Below are 19050 nucleotides of genomic sequence, written 5' to 3'. Positions count from 1 at the left end.
TTATTCAAGCATAATATTACTCTAAAATTTTCTGCATGGCTGCACGCTCAGAGACCGTGAATAGTTACAATTAAAAGAAAACAGCCCTCGGTCACTAATTTTTAACTAATTAACCGGGTCCCATCACTGCTAGGAGTGTCTTCCTCAGAATTTAAACCAAAGAATGATCTATAACATGGTCACTAAAAACGTATGATACAAATTATAAGTACGGAATTATCGTGAAAGGCTGGTTTAAATTCTGAGGGAAGAGATTCCTAGCAGTGTTGAAACCCGATTAACTCGTTAAAAATTAGTGACTGAGGGCTGTTTTCTTTCAATTGTTCATATATTACTGGCCCTTGAAGATACTCCCAGATTGAAGAAGCGAAACGCGTATGGCACAAAACAAGTAGATCCCTGTCATGCTTTTTCAAAAGAGACAGCCTTTCTCATCGCCTAGAATACACAAGAATTAATTAAGGAACGACGGTAAACATAACAAATGTGATTAGCTACATTTTCAGAGCTCCCCTATTTACAAGGGGAACAGAACTCTTCAGATTTTATCGCCGACAAAGCGGTTGTTACCTTTTTAGAGATCTCCATCGCTCTGATTGGCTCCCCTGGCGTAACGTCGAAGACGTCCACGAGCCGAGAAGCGGGTTCAGCCTGCTCGTCCAGCCACTTGGCCACTTTGTACACCTGCCCCTTAGCTGCAAACGGAAACCAGAGTGGGCATCGCGGCTCGGCTACCAGAAGGGCCATCAAGAAGTTGTCGATACAGCAGCGTCCTTACTTGTCCCGGCGAAGTAGACGGTGAACTCCTGGCCCCTGGCACCCGTGACGGCGTCCACCACCAGTCTGGTAAACAGCACGTCCTTCACGTAGAAGATGGGCCGCCCGTGCTCGTGAGGAACCGCCGAGTCCATCAGCGGATGCGAACGGATGAAGTTCAGCACGGCATCTGAAACACAGGTACCTCGTGTCTCCACTCTACAGATACAGTCACAAGAGTTCGGTGCTCACCGAGACAAATACACTCGCAGATTAGAAATCTGCATTTGCCTGCGGAGTATAGCAAGCCACGGCAGGACGGATTTTGTATGAATTTCGACGCAGCCGCTAACCAAGTAAATTCTAAAATATGTAGTGTTGCCAGTGATGGGCGGCTTATACGAATGTTAATAACTGCATTGTAGAATACACGGCTGGATATTGTATTTTTATCTGCGTATGTCACCCAATTCCAAAACATCCAAGGGCTATACTTTTCGAGACGTTACATAGACACTGAAGCGCCAGAGAAACTGGTATAGGCATGCGTATTCAAATACAGAAATATGTAAACAGGCAGAATACGGCGCTGTGGTCGGCAACACCTACGTAAGACGACAAGTCTGGCGCAGTTAGATCGGGTACTGGTGCTAAAATGACAAGTTATCAGATTTAAGTGAGTTTCAACGTGGTGTTACAGTCGGCACACAAGGGATGGGACATACCATCTTCGAGGTAGCTATGAAGAGGAGATTTTCCCTTACGATCATTTTACGAATGTTGCGTGAATATCAGCAATCCGGTAAAACACCAAATCTCCGATATCGCTGCGCCCGGAAGCAAGAGCGGGACCAATGATGCCCGAAGAGAATCGTTCACGGTGTCAGAAGTGCAACCCTTCCACAAATTGCTGCAGATTTCCGTGCCATCAACAAATGTCAGCGTCCGAACCATTCAACGAAACATCAACGATGTGGGTTCTCGGAGATGAAGGTCCACTCGTGTACCCTTGATGACTGCACGACACCAACTTTTACGCCTCGCCTGACTTCAAGACCGACATTGGACTGTTGGTGACTGGGAACACGTTACCTCGTCAGACGAGTTTCGTCTCATATTGTATCGACGTGTACGGGTATGGAGACAAACTCATGAAACCATGGACCAGCGCACTGTACAAGCTGGTGGAGGCTCTGTACTGGTGTGGGGCGTGTGCAGTTGCAGTCACACGGGACTCTGATACGTCTAGATACGACTCTGACAAGTGACACGTACGTAAGCATCCTGTCTGATCACCTGCATCCATTCATGTCCATTGTGCATTCCGACGGACTTGGCAAATCCGGCAGTACAATGCGACACTCCACATGTCCACAATTGCTACAGAGCGGCTACAAGAACACTCTCCTGAGTTTAAACAATTTGGCTAGCCACCAAACTCCCCAGACATGAACATTATTGAGCATACTGGGATGCCTCGTAACGTGCTTTTGAGAAGAGAACTCCACCCCCTCGTACTCTTACGGATTTATCGACAGCCCAGCAGGATTCATGGTGCCAGTTCTCTCTAACACTACTTCATACATTAGTCAAGTCCGTGCCACTTCTGCATCGTCAGGCGAGCCCTACACGATATTAAGCAGGTGTACCAGTAGCTTTTGCTCTTCAGTGTATATATACAGATATGATGTAATAAATGTTGACCAATTTACTTCAGATTTTTATACGATACTGTAATAAACGTTCCGATGGACACAGGCTAGAATTTTTTTAAACAGAAACGTACAGGTAAATATATGTCTGAACGTTTGATAGAGTCTCATCTAAAAATCTGAAGCAAAGCTCTCAAGAACTTTTCGAGACTTTCGCTAACGTTGTTTTCTCTGTATATATCGTTATATACATATTTATATATCGTATAAAGCTACCTGGCGGATTAAAACTGTGTGCCGACCCAAGACCCGAGACCCGAACTCGGGACCTTTGCTTTTCGTGGGCGAGTGCTCTATCGACTGAGCCACCCAAGCACGACTCACGTCTCTCCTCGCAGCTTTTCTGCCGCCAGTACCTCATTCTCCTACCTTACAAATTTCACAGAAGCTCTCCTGCAAAACTAGCAGTCCTGGAAGAAAGGATTTTGCGGAGACATGGCTTAGCGACAGCATGGATGATGTTTCCAGATTAAAATTTTCACTTTGAAGCGGAGTGTGTGCTTATATCAAACTTTTTGTCTAGACAAACAGTTTTAATCTGCAAAGAAGTTTCACATCTGAGCATAGTCAGCTGCAGAGTGAAAATTTCATTGTATATATCATATATATGACAAATATGTAGCCCATTACTTGAAATGTTTACTACATAATTGTTGAAAAATCTGGAGTAAATAGCTCAACAACTTTTTCTAGGGCTTTTGGTAACAATGAGCAATATCGACTTGTCTTTCTCTAACGTTGTTTCCCCTTTGTATAGTATGTATATATATGTATGACATACATTTTAAAAAATTAATGTTGTAGCTAACTGAAGGTTTATTAGAGTAGCAAATAAAAATGTGAAGTAAACCGGCCAAAAACTTTTCCAGATTTTTTCTGACATAATTTCCCCTTCATATAGTACAAACATTTATAAGTCACACATACTTAAAAAAGATTTGTAGCCTATGTCTCTCTGAAGGTTCATGTCAAAATCTGAAGGAAAAATTTTTCACAACGTTTTCCTTGTCTGTCCAAAGTTTCGTTAGAGAATCATTTAAATATTTGAAGTTAATCATTCAAGAATTTACGAGATTTTTTTTTTTTGGTAACAATGTGCAACATCAGCTAAATTTTGTATGGTAGTATACATTTTAAATAAATATATGTATACTACACATGTTTTTAAAATAATGTACCCTATAACTGTCTAAACGTTTTCTAGAGCGCAATGTAGAAATCTGAAGCCAATCGCTCAAGAAACTGTCTGTAATTTTGTTAATAACATTTCCGGTTTAAATAATTGATTTTTACTTATATACCATAGAAAAATATGTAGCCTATGTCCGTCCAAACGCTTACTAGATTACCATTTAAAAACTTACAGTAAATCGGCAAAGAACTTGTCCAGAAGTTTTCTGACATTATTTCGTCATTAGATAGTATACACATCAATATACCACACATATATTAACCTTTTCGTGGGCGAATTTTTGTAGCAACTTTTTGATATCCTACTAGAATTTTGATCAACTGACTATATTTATTTGTTGATAATTTTACTTTTGTGATTTAGGACTAAAAACTATGGTGGTATATCACCATGGCACCTCTCTGAGGTATTAAAACTAAGGTGGTAAATAGATTTCTCACTTCCGTTGCGTAAGCTATTATGTGTTTCCATTAGATGTAAAAAAATAATGAACAGCGTTTCCTGTTTTATTTTATATTCTCTTTTACTAAAATATTTGTTACCGATACTTAAGTTTACTTTCCACAATTTGAAAACAATCCTAGAAACTTTATCATGCAGGGAAGGTATGAGCTGGCACAAGTCACAATAATGTGTTTTGCAGAAGCGAAGCAATGTGTTCCGAGAATAGTTAATCCTACTGATTGTTGCAGCAGGTTTAACACACCTGGTGCAGGGTACTACCACAAGATGTCAGGCATAGATCAAGGTGGTAAGACGTATTCTCAAAAGCTTTGGGATACCACTAAGTTGGTGGTATATACGCTTCCCAAGGACCGAAAATGACAGATTAATTTTGTGGTAAGTATATTTCCCAAGCCCCTTCCAGAAACTACTTTGTTGGCAACCACACTTTCCAAGAACCATTGAAACACCATTGTTTGGTGGGATATATACTTGCCACAGTCGTGAATGCTATATTTCACAACAGACTGAAATTAAGCTGGTGCAGCGGACTGCCACTTTATGCCAGAAGCGAAGAGAAGTGGTAACACATATTTCCTTAAACACTGTAACGAAATACAGTTAGTGGAAGTATTTCCCCACGGCTCGCGAAGGGGTTAAAGTAGCCTGTGTACTTCTCAGGGTTTATTGTCCTGTAAATATCTGAAGGAAAATTGTCTAGAACTTGATTAGATGTCTGCTCACAACGTTTCCCATTTAATAGTAAATATATATTTGTATACAACATACATTAAAAAATGTGTAACCTATATCCGTCTGAACGTTTATTGAAGTTTTGTGTAAAATTTTAAGTAAATCGGTATTGAGCTTTTCGATATTTCTGCTAACAGTGTAGCCTCTGCATATATTATTATATATAAAATTTTATACCATATACATTAAAAATATGTAGCCTATGTCCGTTAAAACGTTTATTAGATTATCGTTTAAAATTTTGAAACAAAGCGATCAAGAACATGTCGAGGCTTTTGAAAAGAACGTTTCCGATAAAATATAGTGAATAAATATTTTTACATCATATATATTAAAAACATGTAGCCTATTTCGTCAATACATTTATTAGAGTGCCGTGTTAAAATTCTAAGTAAATCAGTCCTGTACTTTTCGAGATTTTTGGTAATATCTTCAAACGATGACTTGTCTTAATATAGCAGTATAAATTAGCGATGTGTGATAGTAGTGGGGCTATTAATTGGTGTGAAATGAATTTATAGGAGAAAGCAGCATGTGTCCAACTGAAGGTTTATTAGAGTATCGTGTAAAAATTTAAACTAAACAGGTCAAGAAAGTGTCCAGATTTTTTCTGACATCATCTTCCATTTATATACTGTATTCTGTTTATTTATACACCACGTGTAATTAAAACAGTCCAACGCCACAGTACCGTGGGGCCTGCTCCAATGGTGGCTCAGTCTCTGCGAACGAAAGAAAAAACAATGATATTTGTGAGAGTAATAACTAGTTAAACGATACACTACGGGATTGTAAGAAAATGCCATGTCAGTTAAATATTTGTGCTTCAAGAATAAGATCGAAATTCACTTTTTGCAGTATTTTCGACTACGTGTCACTATCTCTGCAGGCCATCTGATACCATGACGTAGAACTAGACTTTCCTCACAATGTTAATTTATTTCCGCTGTACCGATATATAAATAATGAATAGTGCATGTCATTTCTGGTCATTTATACTTGTATTTTCTTCCAAGAGTTGAAATTGGAAAAGGAAAAGCCTTGATGCTGTTGACAAAAGATGTTAATGTGTATTTCTCTCATGATATGTCATATGTAACACAAGTTATAGGGTAGTTTTGTAATTTTGTGTATTATTTGCTTATTGGTGCAGAAATACGTTTATAACTGACAGTCTATGTGTATGAATCTTACGTCGTTAAATCGTTTTCCTTACTGTGTTACTGTTCTTTTTCGGTGTATATTTTATGGTCATTTTATTTTTATTGCAGTCACTATTGTAATTCTACACCAGCTTTCATTGAATTGACAGCTGTACTACCATAAACAATCATTACGAAATGAGAATTGTTTTACTACATACAGTCTATGTGCTCAGAGTGTTAAGCTTAAAACTAGATCTACATGTAAGTACTGAAATAACTGGTCATAGAGTGTTTATCATGATCATGCATTACATTGGTATGTGATTTTTTTATAATATCCGTATATTTTCATACAGCTTATGTCTGACGATGATTTTTCGAAACGTGTAACATTCAATAAAGAATTCTGCTGTCAAGAATTTTTCATAACTGAAATTTGTGTCAAATTTGAATGGTCGCCTACCTCAACTACACACGAATTCCTAGATCAAGTAATGGTAATCTTATACATATACAGTCAGGCATATTACAAGTATGAACGTAGGCATTCTTTGATGTCTGTAACTTAACTATGAAGTTGTAGACGAAAAGCTTGATTACTCTGTACTTCCAGCATAAATAGGTTATGCGTGTACACTTCATATATTGGACTATGATTATAAAACAAAATAATGAGAAAGTAAAGGACTGATAATTGTCCGTTAGGTACCTACACGGTTGGCGGATGGGGGAATGCTCGCTAGATACACTATGTGATCAAAAGTATACGGACACCTGTCTAAAAAGAATCCATCGCCATACCCAAATTGCTCTTCAACCGTGGGAAGCAAGAAGGTGCTTAAACCATCAATGTGTTGTGATAGTGCCACGCAAAACAACAAGGGGAGCAAGGCCCCTCGATGAAAAACACGACCACACCGTAACACCACCACCTCCCAATTTTACTATTGCCACGACACACGCTGGCAGATGACGTTCACCGGGCATTTGCCATAACCGCACCCAGCCATCGGATCGCCACATTGTGTTCCGTGATTCGTCACTCCACACAACGTTTTGTCACTGTTCAATCGTCCAATGTTTACACTTCTTACACCTAGCGAGACGTCGTTTGGCATTTACCGTGTGATGTGTGCCTTATGAGCAGCCGCTCGACCATGAGATCAAGTTTCCTCACCTCCCGCCTAACTGTCGCAGTACGTCCAGTGGATCCGGATACAGTTTGGAAATACTGTCATGGTCTGGCTAGATGTCTGCCTATTTCACATTACGACCCTCTTCAAACGTCGGCGTCTCTGTCAGTCAGCAGACGAGGTCGACTTGTACGCTTATGTGCTGTAGGTGCCCCTTCACGTTTCCACTTCACTGTCACATCGAAAACAATGGACCTAGGGATGTTTAGGAGTGTGGAAATCTCGCGGTTCTAAACGCTACAGTCTGGAACCGCACAACCGCTACGGTCGCAGGTTCGAATCCTGCCTCAGGCATGGATGTGCGTGATGCCCTTAGTTTAGTTAGGTTTAAGTAGTTCTAAGTTGTAGGGGACTGACGACCTCAGAAGTTAAGTCCCATAGTGCTCAGAGTCATTTTTTGAAATCTCGCGTACAGACGTATGACACTAGCGAAACCCAATCACCCGACCATGTTCGAAGTCCGTGAGTTCCGTTGAGCGCCCCATTCTGCTCTCTCACGATGTCGAACGACTACTGAGGTCACTGATATAGAGTACCTGGCAGTAAGTGGTAGCAAAATGCACCTAATATGAAAAAAGTGTGTTTTTGGGGCTGTCCGGATACTTTTGAACACATATGGTGGACATTGTGGAAGTTAATTACCACCGAGTGGGCCACAACTAGTAGCTGCTGTCTCGTTGCATGATATTGGCTTGTCAAAGGCTACAGTAACAAAATGTTAGAGTAAGGATGGCCGTTGTGGAGCGGCTAGCTCCTCACACATACACAAGAATAAAATGCTAAAAGTCCTATTAATGTGCCCCATTCTTTAAGTACGATGGTGAGTAGTTAAATAAAAAAATTAAAAAATTAGCGTATCGAAGTAGCAGCATGTATCTGACAGCAGGAAACAACTGTAAATGGACTGTTTCAGAATAAGGAGATTGGTTAAATCACAGATGAGTAACTGTTAGCATCGACCAGTAGAATGAGAGACCAGTGTTTATGCGTGCGTGTGCGTGTGCGTACGTGTGTGTGTGTGTGCGTGTTTGGGGGGGGGGTGGACGAACTGGGGCTGCAGCAGAACAGCACATCGACCGGCGAATCAACGTCGAGTGGTAAAAATTCCACGAGCTGTCTGCCGAGTTCTCCTCCGCTGTTGTGCTGACTCACTGCCGTGTCACCTACGATCAAGTCCTGATGCAGCAGTGACGTCACTGGTACTCTCCGTCGCCGAACAAGGCAATATTTACGTCCCGCGTCGGACGCCAGCGTTTCAGCATCGCTATCGCTGAATGCGACATCGAAAGCAGCCTTTTACTGGGCGCGTCTCCTGTGATTATAATTTCAGTAGCGTCCATTGTTACGGTATCCCAGAAGGCGTTTTACGTCGTGATGACGGATATACTTTCGAAGGCAACTCCGTGTCTATATTCCAAATCGTGTTCTTAAATCGTAAATTTTTTAGAATAGTGTAGGCGTAAACAGCTCTCACGATTTACCCAACTTCGCCCTAGAACACTCACAGAACACCTTATGTATGTTGAAACTTTTACTCACAAAGATTTACAAACATTATGAGCTGCCGTAATTTTGTTGGAGGCTGGATAATGTCATGTGTCTTTAGCAGCCAGGTAATCTTCTCCGTCACTGAGGCACAAAGTAGCAAGAACGCAAGCGTCCTGCTTTATTCTATCGGATTATTTCGTCTACGCGCCTCACCTGAAGTCGCCATTGATAACCGTCGATAATTACAGCCATTTCAGGGAGAGTTTTCCTTCGTGGCTCACTTATTGTGTCAGATTTTCGGCCTCTGCGTTCAGGTCTCCCAATAATTCTGTCAGTATTGCACATCCTTGTGGACACACACGAACAGGTCGCCGACGGAACGCTGAAAGAAACTGCGTTTTACTGGAGGCAAATCCAGGATTATCTCCTCAAATTTTTCCATAAAAGGTTACGGCAGATAGAACTAATGGGTTTCCAAACACAACACTGACAATATAGTCCAAATGCTGACACCCACAGAGGAATCAGGAGCAAAAAGTGGCGAAACAAAATATGGGAAAGTACTGGATTCGATTAGGTGAATGTAACTCTCTAACAGAAAGAGCTTGCAGCATATGATATGACTTAGTGTTAGGCACCGTTCTGTTTTATGAACCCACTCTACAAGAGTGACGCTAGATCAAGTTGTAATGAAATTTGATTTGGTAAAACGTCTGATTTAGGAAAATGGGGTGGCAGTTGCTAAGCGGCGAACGGAGATGGAGGTGGTGTGATTAGAGAAGCCAGAAATTTATATATCACGAAAATGACGCATTGAGGATTGTGTTTACAACAAGTGGGAGCGGAGCATTTACGTAAGAAAATACAGTAACTGCAGTGAATAAATCTACCATAAAATATTTCTTCCTACTGACTGCGAAAATTATATTTAACTTGACGAGAACCATAAGGCACTACTGTATACTGTCGTTGAACACCATTTACAGGGGCGGAAACCTGAAACACATCCGGTGATTACATTAAAAGTGCAGCTATCTGCGGAGATCCAGTGAAAGGGAAACTTCGTTAATACAGAATCTATTTATGCAGGAAAAAATTAGTTCCAATTTTGGCTACCAGGTACAAATCTGGTCCTGTACAGCATCTCTTTGACGTCTCCAATGTTGATATTGAACAAACTGTGAATGCCTTTCTCACTTGTTTGGCCTTTCCTGCACACATCCCATTCCTAGTACAGTACATATGGAAACATTCCTATTTGTCTTTCTTACATTCACAGTGCCAGATTTGCAACTGATTGCAAAAAATTGGAACTAATTGTTTTCCAGTGTAAATCGGTTCCTTATTAAGGCATTAGTACATCTACCAAGTTTTGCTGCCGTACGATAATTACAGCCGACAATGGACCTCTGTGAGTAGATGCACTTTAAGTATAACTACGTGGTATGTCGTTTAAAATTGAAACCGATAATTTCCTTTTGATACTCTGTGTGATGGTAATGGACAACATACCACTTTAAAAGAAATTAGGCGGGTAATGTTCGAGATACTATCATAGATCGTCCAATTGTTGCAGAGTTGAGGGAGTGAAGGGGGTCTCCAACAAATGATTTCCGATATCAATGACCTAGAATCAAAACACAGGCTGTGATTTTCGGCTAACGATCAAGCGTGGCCATGAAGAGCCACTAGATAAGTGCTTCTTGGGATGTCCATCTTGTAAGATGAAGGGAGTGACTACCTTGATTGGACATCAAAATGGTTCAAATAGCTCTAAGCTCAATGGGACTTAACATCCGAGGTCATTATCTCCTAGAACTTAGACCTACTTAAACCTAACTAACATAAGGACATCACACACATGCATGGCCGAGGCACGATTCGAACCTGAGACCGTAGCAGTCGCGCGGTTCCAGACTGAAGCGCCTAGAACCGCTCGGCCACTGCGGCCGGTGAGCGGACATCCTTAGGACTAAAGAGCCTAGTTGGAAGAGTCGGTCATACCTGTACAGCATCACTGTACGACTGTGCGGTGAATCGACCATCACGGAAGTGAAGTAATAGCATCACGTAGACCGAGTAAGGTGGTGCGATCAAGTGGTGGTCGATGTGTATTTGGGAAAAGCCTCATTTTGTTGGCACAGGAGTCTGGTGTGGGTCGTAATGTGTGGTTGGATAGAATGGGCAGCCAGTTAGTGATTTTGGATACACATCACTTTAAATGGTTCTTACGGACGTTGGAGGAAAGTCACTACAGTGTTGGTATCTCAGTAGCCTCGTCTGAACCATAACACGCAGGTGGCGCATGTAAACGGTCAGGTGCCACCACTGCACGCCGTATCCTTGAAATTTTCCTCAAGGTTGATGGAGGGAACTCACAGTACTTGATGTGCCATTGTGCATAGCTCCACACTGGATGACCATTCGAGAGGGACCTCACTTTGTACACATAGGAGCCAGGGTTGTAACATCTGCCTAGTGAGGGGAGGTGGTCAGGCAGCACCACTGGATGCCTGGTCCTTCAAGTGGCCCTCACAGACACTGGACCTGCCCTGCCGACCTGTGACCTGGACGCGACGGGTGCCCACCTGGCAGTGCCCTGGTGTCGTTGACGCAGGAGCCCGGCCGCGGCCTGGGCACGCGGCTGGTGAGCACGGGCAGCCAGGCGGCGCCGCTGGACGCCTGCTCCTTGAAGCGTCCCTCGTCGAAGACGCGCTGCATGTCGCGCAGCAGGAACGAGCAGATGGCCGAGCCGCGCAGCCCCGTCGTCGGGGTCGTGAACGCCGCGTGGAAGCGGCCCGAGTCCGACGACGTGCGGTACACGCTCTCTGCAACACGGCACACGGGGAGATGCAGCAGGCAGGTGGAAATTGTAGTAGGCAGGTGGAAAAGGAAGAGGCGGGAAGAGGAGACGGACAGAGAGAGGGGGACAAGAAATTGGACAAGTACAGGTGAGAGGGTGAGGTGAACGAAATGGTGGGTGGACGGTGTTGATGCAGAGGGAGGACGAGATGTGCGAAGTATACACTTCTTAATGATTCCTAAGGAACATCTGACACTTTCTAAAGAACAACTGCTAATTGCTTCGAAACAACCGGCAAAACACTCGAGCAAAGATAGTACACCACTGGCCATTAAAATTGATACACCACGAAGATGACGTGCTACAGACGCGAAATTTAACCGACATGAAGAAGATGCTGTGATATGCAAATGATTAGCTTTTCAGAGCATTAACACAAGGTTGCCGCCGGTGGCGACACCTACAGCGTGCTGACATGAGGAAAGTTTCCAACCGTAGTTATTATATTCTTCTTGTAGTCTGAGGGTATTTCGCCTGTCTCATACATCTTGCTCACCAGATGGTAGAGTTTTGTCAGGACGGGCTCTCCCAAGGCCATCAGTAGTTCTAATGGAATGTTGTCTACTCCCGGAGCCTTGTTTCGACTCAAATCTTTCAGTGCTCTGTCAAACTCTTCACGCTTTTATTACTACTGCATATTGACCCCTTTCCTCCCGTGCGTGTTACAAACGGCACAGTGAGCTGTTACGGTACAATGATGTTTTATTCCCCACTAAGAAATTAATTTCAAATATAATGTAAGAAAATACTTATTTCAGACTGTTACCGAGTTGCGCCAAGTGCGGAAAAACTCTTCCATTAATAATTTTGGGAAAAAATTATTCCATGTTAAGAACGTCCGAGTCGCCACTCCACTTTAAATTTTTGGGGAATGCAAGGGCCGGAAGCAGTGGACGATCGGAACAGCCGTGTAAGAGCCAAGGAAGAAACAACTCGCAGAAACAAGAAAATTCTGAAATGCATTACTCTGTCTTTGCAAATTCGTGGTAGAATGGCGTGTTTATGCAGAGTATCTCAGTACGAATCTTCCGTACTCACGGATTAATTTCAATCTAAAAGCTCCATATGGACATATCCCCTGATCAGAATGATTTCCGAGATAAAACAGATTTAATGTACACTGTTACCTGTTTCGTGTATTTTTCAATACACTGTCAGATTGACACATGTACTCATCTAAAACAGATTCTAAATATTTACGGCATACGTTATGCGAAGTACCAGTTGAAATATACACTCTTCGTTGGTTGTACGAGCTCTATTCTAAGCGAAGAAAATTCCACTTATTCAATGTGATTCTAGGCCGAAGACGTGTATGGAAACGTCCCGGACATTGGTGGGATGCTTATTTTATGTACCGGGTGGTTATAATTAAACTTTACGTATGTAACACGTTACAACACGAAACTAATTGCCGTACGAGTACCAAACTTGGTAGCTTTAATTTCAAGGAAATGGGGAAGAGAAATAATGCAGAATCAATTCAACTGAAACACTTTTCATGTGCTGCTACGGTACATCATACCATTACATAGGCCGGCCGGGGTACACGAGCGGTTCTATGCGCTACAGTCTGGAACCGCGCTACCGCTACGGTCGCAGGTTCGAATCCTGCCTCGGGCATGGATGTGTGTGATGTCCTTAGGTTAGTTAGGTTTAAGTAGTTTTAAGGTCTAGGGGACTTATGACCTTAGTAGTTAAGTCCCATAGTGCTCAGAGCCATTTGAACCATTTGAACCATTACATGCCGGTACCATTACTGCTACAAAAGGGGCTCAGTATGGCTCCCATCAGCGTCCAGAGGAGTATGAAAGCGCTGGATTGCATTCTGCACAGCAGAACGAAGCATGTCAGTAAGTATGCTGGCTATCTCTCTTGATACGCTTGCGTTTCTTATCAGCACGTGTGCGAATGTTCCTCTCGTAAAACCTGTCCTTCAGGTAGCCCCACAACCAGAAATAACTGACATCAGGTGACTTGCCGGCCAAGCAGTTGGAAACAATTGCTGATAATTCGATCGTTTCCAAATCCGTTTCGGAGGAGCAGGTGAACTTCACGAGCGATGCGCGGTGGGGACCCATCTTCCATGGAAACTGTTGAGTTCAGAGCGTCTCTCTCCTGTAGGGCGGCTATGACATGCTGGTGGAGCAAACGGCAGCAACGCTGGCAGTCACAATGCGCGTCTTTGGTCCTTCAGCGCCAACCTGTTCAAAGAAGAATGAACCAGTGATGAATCTAGCCGTGAAGCTATATGGTGACACGTTTACCATACAGAGAAACTTCATGCACAGTGACTAGACGTGAAGATCTGCACACTCGGCATTTCTGTGTGTTCATCTCACCCGTCAGAGAAAATGAGCTTCGTCTGTTATAGGATAGTCCAGGGTCAGGCCTCGTCAACTTCAATCCCTACGAGAAAGTGGAGAGCGAAGTCAACACATCGTTGTGCGTCCTGTGGTTCAAGCTGCTATATGATGTGGACCTTGTACGGATACCATCTGAGAATAGTTCGAAGCACCTTCCGTAGAGTCGACCACCGGACGTTGAACTGTCGTGACACAGCACACGCACTGCCTGATGACTATCGGGAATTGCGCCCAGCGTTGTCTGCCATTAGCAACACCGATTTCATCAACCACCTGTGGTGCAACCGGTCGTCGGCCTCTTCCTGGAGCGACGTCCAGTTCTCCAGTCGATTCGAACTTCTTCTTCATGCTCCACAAAGTAGGTGGAAAAAGATGACCCTTCCATAATCCATCAGCGAGTGATATTCTCGAAGGGGTGCTGCAGCATTACTCTTGTTTTGATAATGGAGCTTCAGCAGTATGCCCTGGTCGTTTCGTCCAAGATCACGTGTGTGAAACTATAAGTCAGGATGATTGGTCACGGCACCTGCTGGCCATAGTTGGAACTGGACGATAGCACTGGGACGCATGGAAATCATGCACCCTGTACTCTGGATATTAACACTACAGAGTTTGGTTCTCGTTCAGTAATTACTTTCCGTGTTATAGCGTGTTTAATTACACTATTGACCATTAAAATTGATACACAAACAAGAAATGCAGATGATAAACGGGTATTCATTGGACAAATATATTACACTAGAACTGGCATGTGATTACATTTTCACGCAATTTGGGTGCATAGATACTGAAAAATCAGTAATCAGAACAACCACCTCTGGCCGTTCAAAAATGGCTCTGAGCACTATGGGACTTAACATCTTAGGTCATCAGTCCCCTAGAACTTAGAACTAGTTAAACCTAATTAACCTAAGGACATCACACGCATCCATGCACGAGGCAGGATTCGAACCTGCGACCGGAGCAGTCGCGCGGTTCCGGACTGCGCGCCTAGAACCGCGAGACCACCGCGGCCGGCCCTCTGGCAGTAATAACGGCATTGATACGCCTGGGCATTGAGTCAAAGCTTGGATGGCGTGCACAGGTACAGTTGCCCATGCCGCTTCAACACGACACCACAGTTCATCAAGAGTATTGACTGGCGTATTGTAACGAGCCAGTTGCTCCGCCAACATTGGCCAGACGTTTTCAGTTGGTGAGAGATCTGGAGAATGTGCTGGCCGGGGCAGCAGTCGAACATTCTCTGTATCCAGAAAGACCCGTACAGGACCTTCAACGTGCGGTCGTGCATTTTCCTGCTGAAATGTAGGGTTTCGCAGGGATTGATTGAAGGGTAAGGCCACGGGTCGTAACTCATCTGAAATGTAACGTCTACCGTTCAAAGTGCCGTCAATGCGAACAAGAGGTGACCGAGACGTGAAAGCAATGGCACCCCATACGATCACGCCGGGTGGTACTCCAGTATGGCGAGGACGAATACACGCTTCCAATGTGCGTTCACCGCGATGTCGCAAAACACGGATGCGACCATCATGATGCTGTAAACAGAACCTGGATTCATCCGAAAAAATGAGCTTTTGCCATTCGTGCACCCAGGTTCGTCGTTGGGTACACCATCGCGGCGCTCCTGCCTGTGATGCAGCGTCAAGGGTAACCGCAGCCATGGTCTCCGAGCTGATAGTCCTTGCTGTTGCAAACGTCGTCGAACTGTTCGAGCAGAAGGTTGTTGTTTTGCAAACGTCCCCATCTGTTGACTCAGGGATCGAGATGTGGATGCACGATCAGTTACAGCCATGCGGATAAGATGCCTGTCATATCGACTGCTAGTGATACGAGGCCGTTGGGATCCAGCACGGCGTTCCATATTACCCTCCTGAACCCACTGATTCCATATTCTGCTAACAGTTATTGGATCTCGACCAACGCGAGCAGCAATGTCGCGATGCGATAAACGCAATCGCGATAGGCTACAATCCGACCTTTATCAAACGTGATGGTACGCATTTCTCCTCCTCACACGAGGCAACACAACAACGTTTCACCAGGCAACGCCGATCAACTGCTGTTTGTGTATTAGAAATCGGTTGGAAACTTTCCTCATGTCAGCACGTTGTAGGTGTCGCCACCGGCGCCAACCTTGTGTGAATGCTCTGAAAAGCTAATCATTTTCATATCACAGCATCTTCTTCCGGTCAGTTAAATTTCGCGTCTGTATCACGTCATCTTCGCGGTGTAGCAATTTTAATGGCCAGTAGTGTATAAGCGTCCGGTATTTTACTTACATATGATATTTTATGTATTATTCAATTACCTGTCAAGCTGACGCATGTACACATGTAAAACAGATAGTAAATATTTACAACATACATCAATTCAAAAATACTCTCTTCGTTGGTTATCGGAATTTATTTCCAACTGAAGACAATTCTGTTCTAGTCAATGTAATTCCAACGCGAAGAAGCATCTGATAGGAGTCTGTTTTGTTGCCCTTCATGGCAATCCATCCTGAGCTTACACTCAGCAATATAATGCTCCCTGGTATCGGGAGTTTCTACAGCATTCCTTCATTCTTACTAAAGCCTACATCGGCTAGTGTGGTTGCCGGACCTCTCCCCAATTGAGAATGTTTGGAGGACTATACGCATGACCCTCCAAACCAGCTCAGGATTTTTAACATATAACATCTTAGTTGATGAGAATATGGCACGATGCGCTTCAGTAGGGGTTGGGTTGTTTGGGGAAAGAAACCAGACAGCAAGGTCATCGGTCTCATCGGATTAGAGAAGGACGGGGAAGGAAGTCGGCCGTGACCTTTCAAAGGAAGCATCCCGGCGTTTGCCTGGAGCGATTTAGGGAAATCACGGAAAACCTAAATCAGGATGACTGGACGCGGGATTGAACCGTCGTCCTCCCGAATGCGAGTCCAGTGTGCTAACCACTGCGCCACCTCGCTCGGTGCTTCAGCAGGACATCCAACAACTCTCTCATCCAATTCCAAGCTGAATAACTGCTTGCATAAGGGCCACAGGTGGAGCGACTGATTGTTGACTTGCTCAGTTTGCGACTCACTTTCTCTATAATAAATCATGCTTTTTTTCACAGTGTGTGTATATAAATACCTGCATAAAGCCGCAGTTTGCTGGTATTTGGACAACGCTATACCATTTTAAGAATGTTTTGCTGTTTCTTCATAGTATGTTTAACATCACATTCGGAAGAAAAGTAGCAATTTGCAAGAACACCTTTTTCAAGCAATGTTGTAAAAACTCTTCAGTAAGTAACTCGAGGTGTCGGAAAGTGGCGACAGTATTTTAGGACAGCAGCAGGAGCACTACCATGGAAAAAGCCATAAACATGCGCCATATATGCATATGTTTCATTAGTGTATACGAGTACATTTAACCGATGTTTTTCTCTGACACACTGCCAGTCCCTCGCACTACTTCGCTCACAATACACCAAGGACAACTTCACGTCCAACGAGCTAGTATAATGGCAGAGAGACATCACGAAATGATTTTGAAATCAACGAGGTAGGTAGAGTTACAAAAACATATCAAAAAGGTTGGGTGGGTGAGACACATAAGTGTGAACCACTAGCCCAGAATCAAATGTTCTTGTAAAAGCGTTCTCGATAACCATTCGGAATTGGGCATTTGCGCATACGAAATTTTTTGCTTTAAATAAGTGTTCCTGTCATATCCCTGAATACTGACCATTCTTTCTGGACACCCTGTATTTGCGATAGACTAGGGCTATTGCTCTTACTATTAATATTGCCTTACATTTTGTTACAATGTTATTAGCAGGAGATTCTTTGCTTGTAATAGTACTGAAACAATATATTGTACATACATTATTTTTTGTTTTCAGTAGTCCATCATTTCCTTTCCAAAATCAACCGACTTGAGAGTGAGAGTGTTTATTTTCAATCAATTTATTGCGTTGTGGAGTTTATCTAATTACTTGCCCTCTGATTTGGAACCCTTTGATTCTGCTAACGGGGCCGGAAACGGAGGAACATTAATGCTGTCAGATGAGAATTTTTGGGCCCCAGTTATGACTCTTAGACTAGTATATTCACTTCCCACGGAATTTATTATTTAGTCCCCTTATTTCGGCGTTTAAACCGAATCAAATTATACGAGCTTTAGTACTCTGGATTGGAGGCACCTTAACTGCTTTGAAGTAAATTTAAGCCTAAATTCATTTTCAAGAAATTGTGACGCCGCTCAGACGAAAGCAAGTGACTGTCTTTGCAAAGGGACTCAGTATCATCAGAATGGAAGTTGCCCGAGAATTAGCGCCTTTTCAGCGTTCCCCCGAAAACTCTGTTAAGATAGCTAGGCGTGAGTCAGCGTTTCCTTTCAGCAAAGAGTTTTACGGGTAGGTCGTTAACTGTGCCTGCATTGTTCCAGTGCCATGCTCTAAGCTCTCTGGGTTACTCTCTGCGTCCCTTGTTTTCAGAGGTACATTTTGAAGTAGCTATGGGGATAGTGTAGCCCACATTCATCAGTAAGGTTTTGTCCAGAAGAATAAGTAAACTTAAATTTAGCCATGTTATATGGATGTTATTTGAGGGCTGAGACTGTATCGTAAGATTTTTATGAAATAATGTATACTACAACAGCCACTTGTCACTAATATGTTATTAACACGACATGTTTCGGCAGTATGTTGCTATCATCCGGTGCATTTAGTTTCATTTGCTGTGTCTGTGACGTTATTTAGAGAAACAGACTCTTGTTCTCATCACATAACGTACACACTATAGCACATTTATCTTCCTGAAGAGGCATCTTTCTCGAAATATATCTTCACTAGCACACACAGAACAGGGAATCTAACCTCTGATGGTAGCATGTCGCCGAAACGCGTTGTGCTAGTAAAATATTAGTAACTGACTGTTGCAGTATATATTATTTCATAAAAAGAAAGGGTTAAAACACTAGGAACATAACCACGTAGGGATCATAAAATGCTAATGAGACGCCCCAGAAATCGAACTGCCTTGTTTTGCTTCCGTTGTGTGAACTGCGGTGTCTTTGTGTAGCTTTGCTGCTCTGAAAAGCACAAGTTGGAAGGCAGATAACATCCCCTTCGATAAGCCTTGACACCTGCAGTTTTCTAACAGTGCT

At 43.1% G+C, this 19050-nt stretch overlaps 1 protein-coding gene across 1 annotated transcript in view; it reads right to left on the bottom strand.

The window, feature by feature from the left end:
• Positions 1 to 19050, bottom strand: part of LOC126199397 (semaphorin-2A-like) — a 1365238-nt gene that overhangs the window by 61567 nt on the left and 1284621 nt on the right. The window contains exons 8-10 of the mRNA XM_049936316.1: positions 11272 to 11511; positions 779 to 946; positions 571 to 695 (exon numbers count right to left, since the gene is read on the bottom strand). Coding sequence (XP_049792273.1) covers positions 571 to 695; positions 779 to 946; positions 11272 to 11511 — 533 coding nt within the window. The remainder of the gene's footprint in view (positions 1 to 570; positions 696 to 778; positions 947 to 11271; positions 11512 to 19050) is intronic.

The sequence above is a fragment of the Schistocerca nitens genome, chromosome 8 (assembly GCF_023898315.1).
Source record: "Schistocerca nitens isolate TAMUIC-IGC-003100 chromosome 8, iqSchNite1.1, whole genome shotgun sequence".
Lineage (NCBI taxonomy): Eukaryota > Metazoa > Arthropoda > Insecta > Orthoptera > Acrididae > Schistocerca > Schistocerca nitens.
The sequence above is the reverse complement of the archived record's forward strand: the minus strand, read 5'-3'. Positions and strand labels throughout refer to the sequence as shown.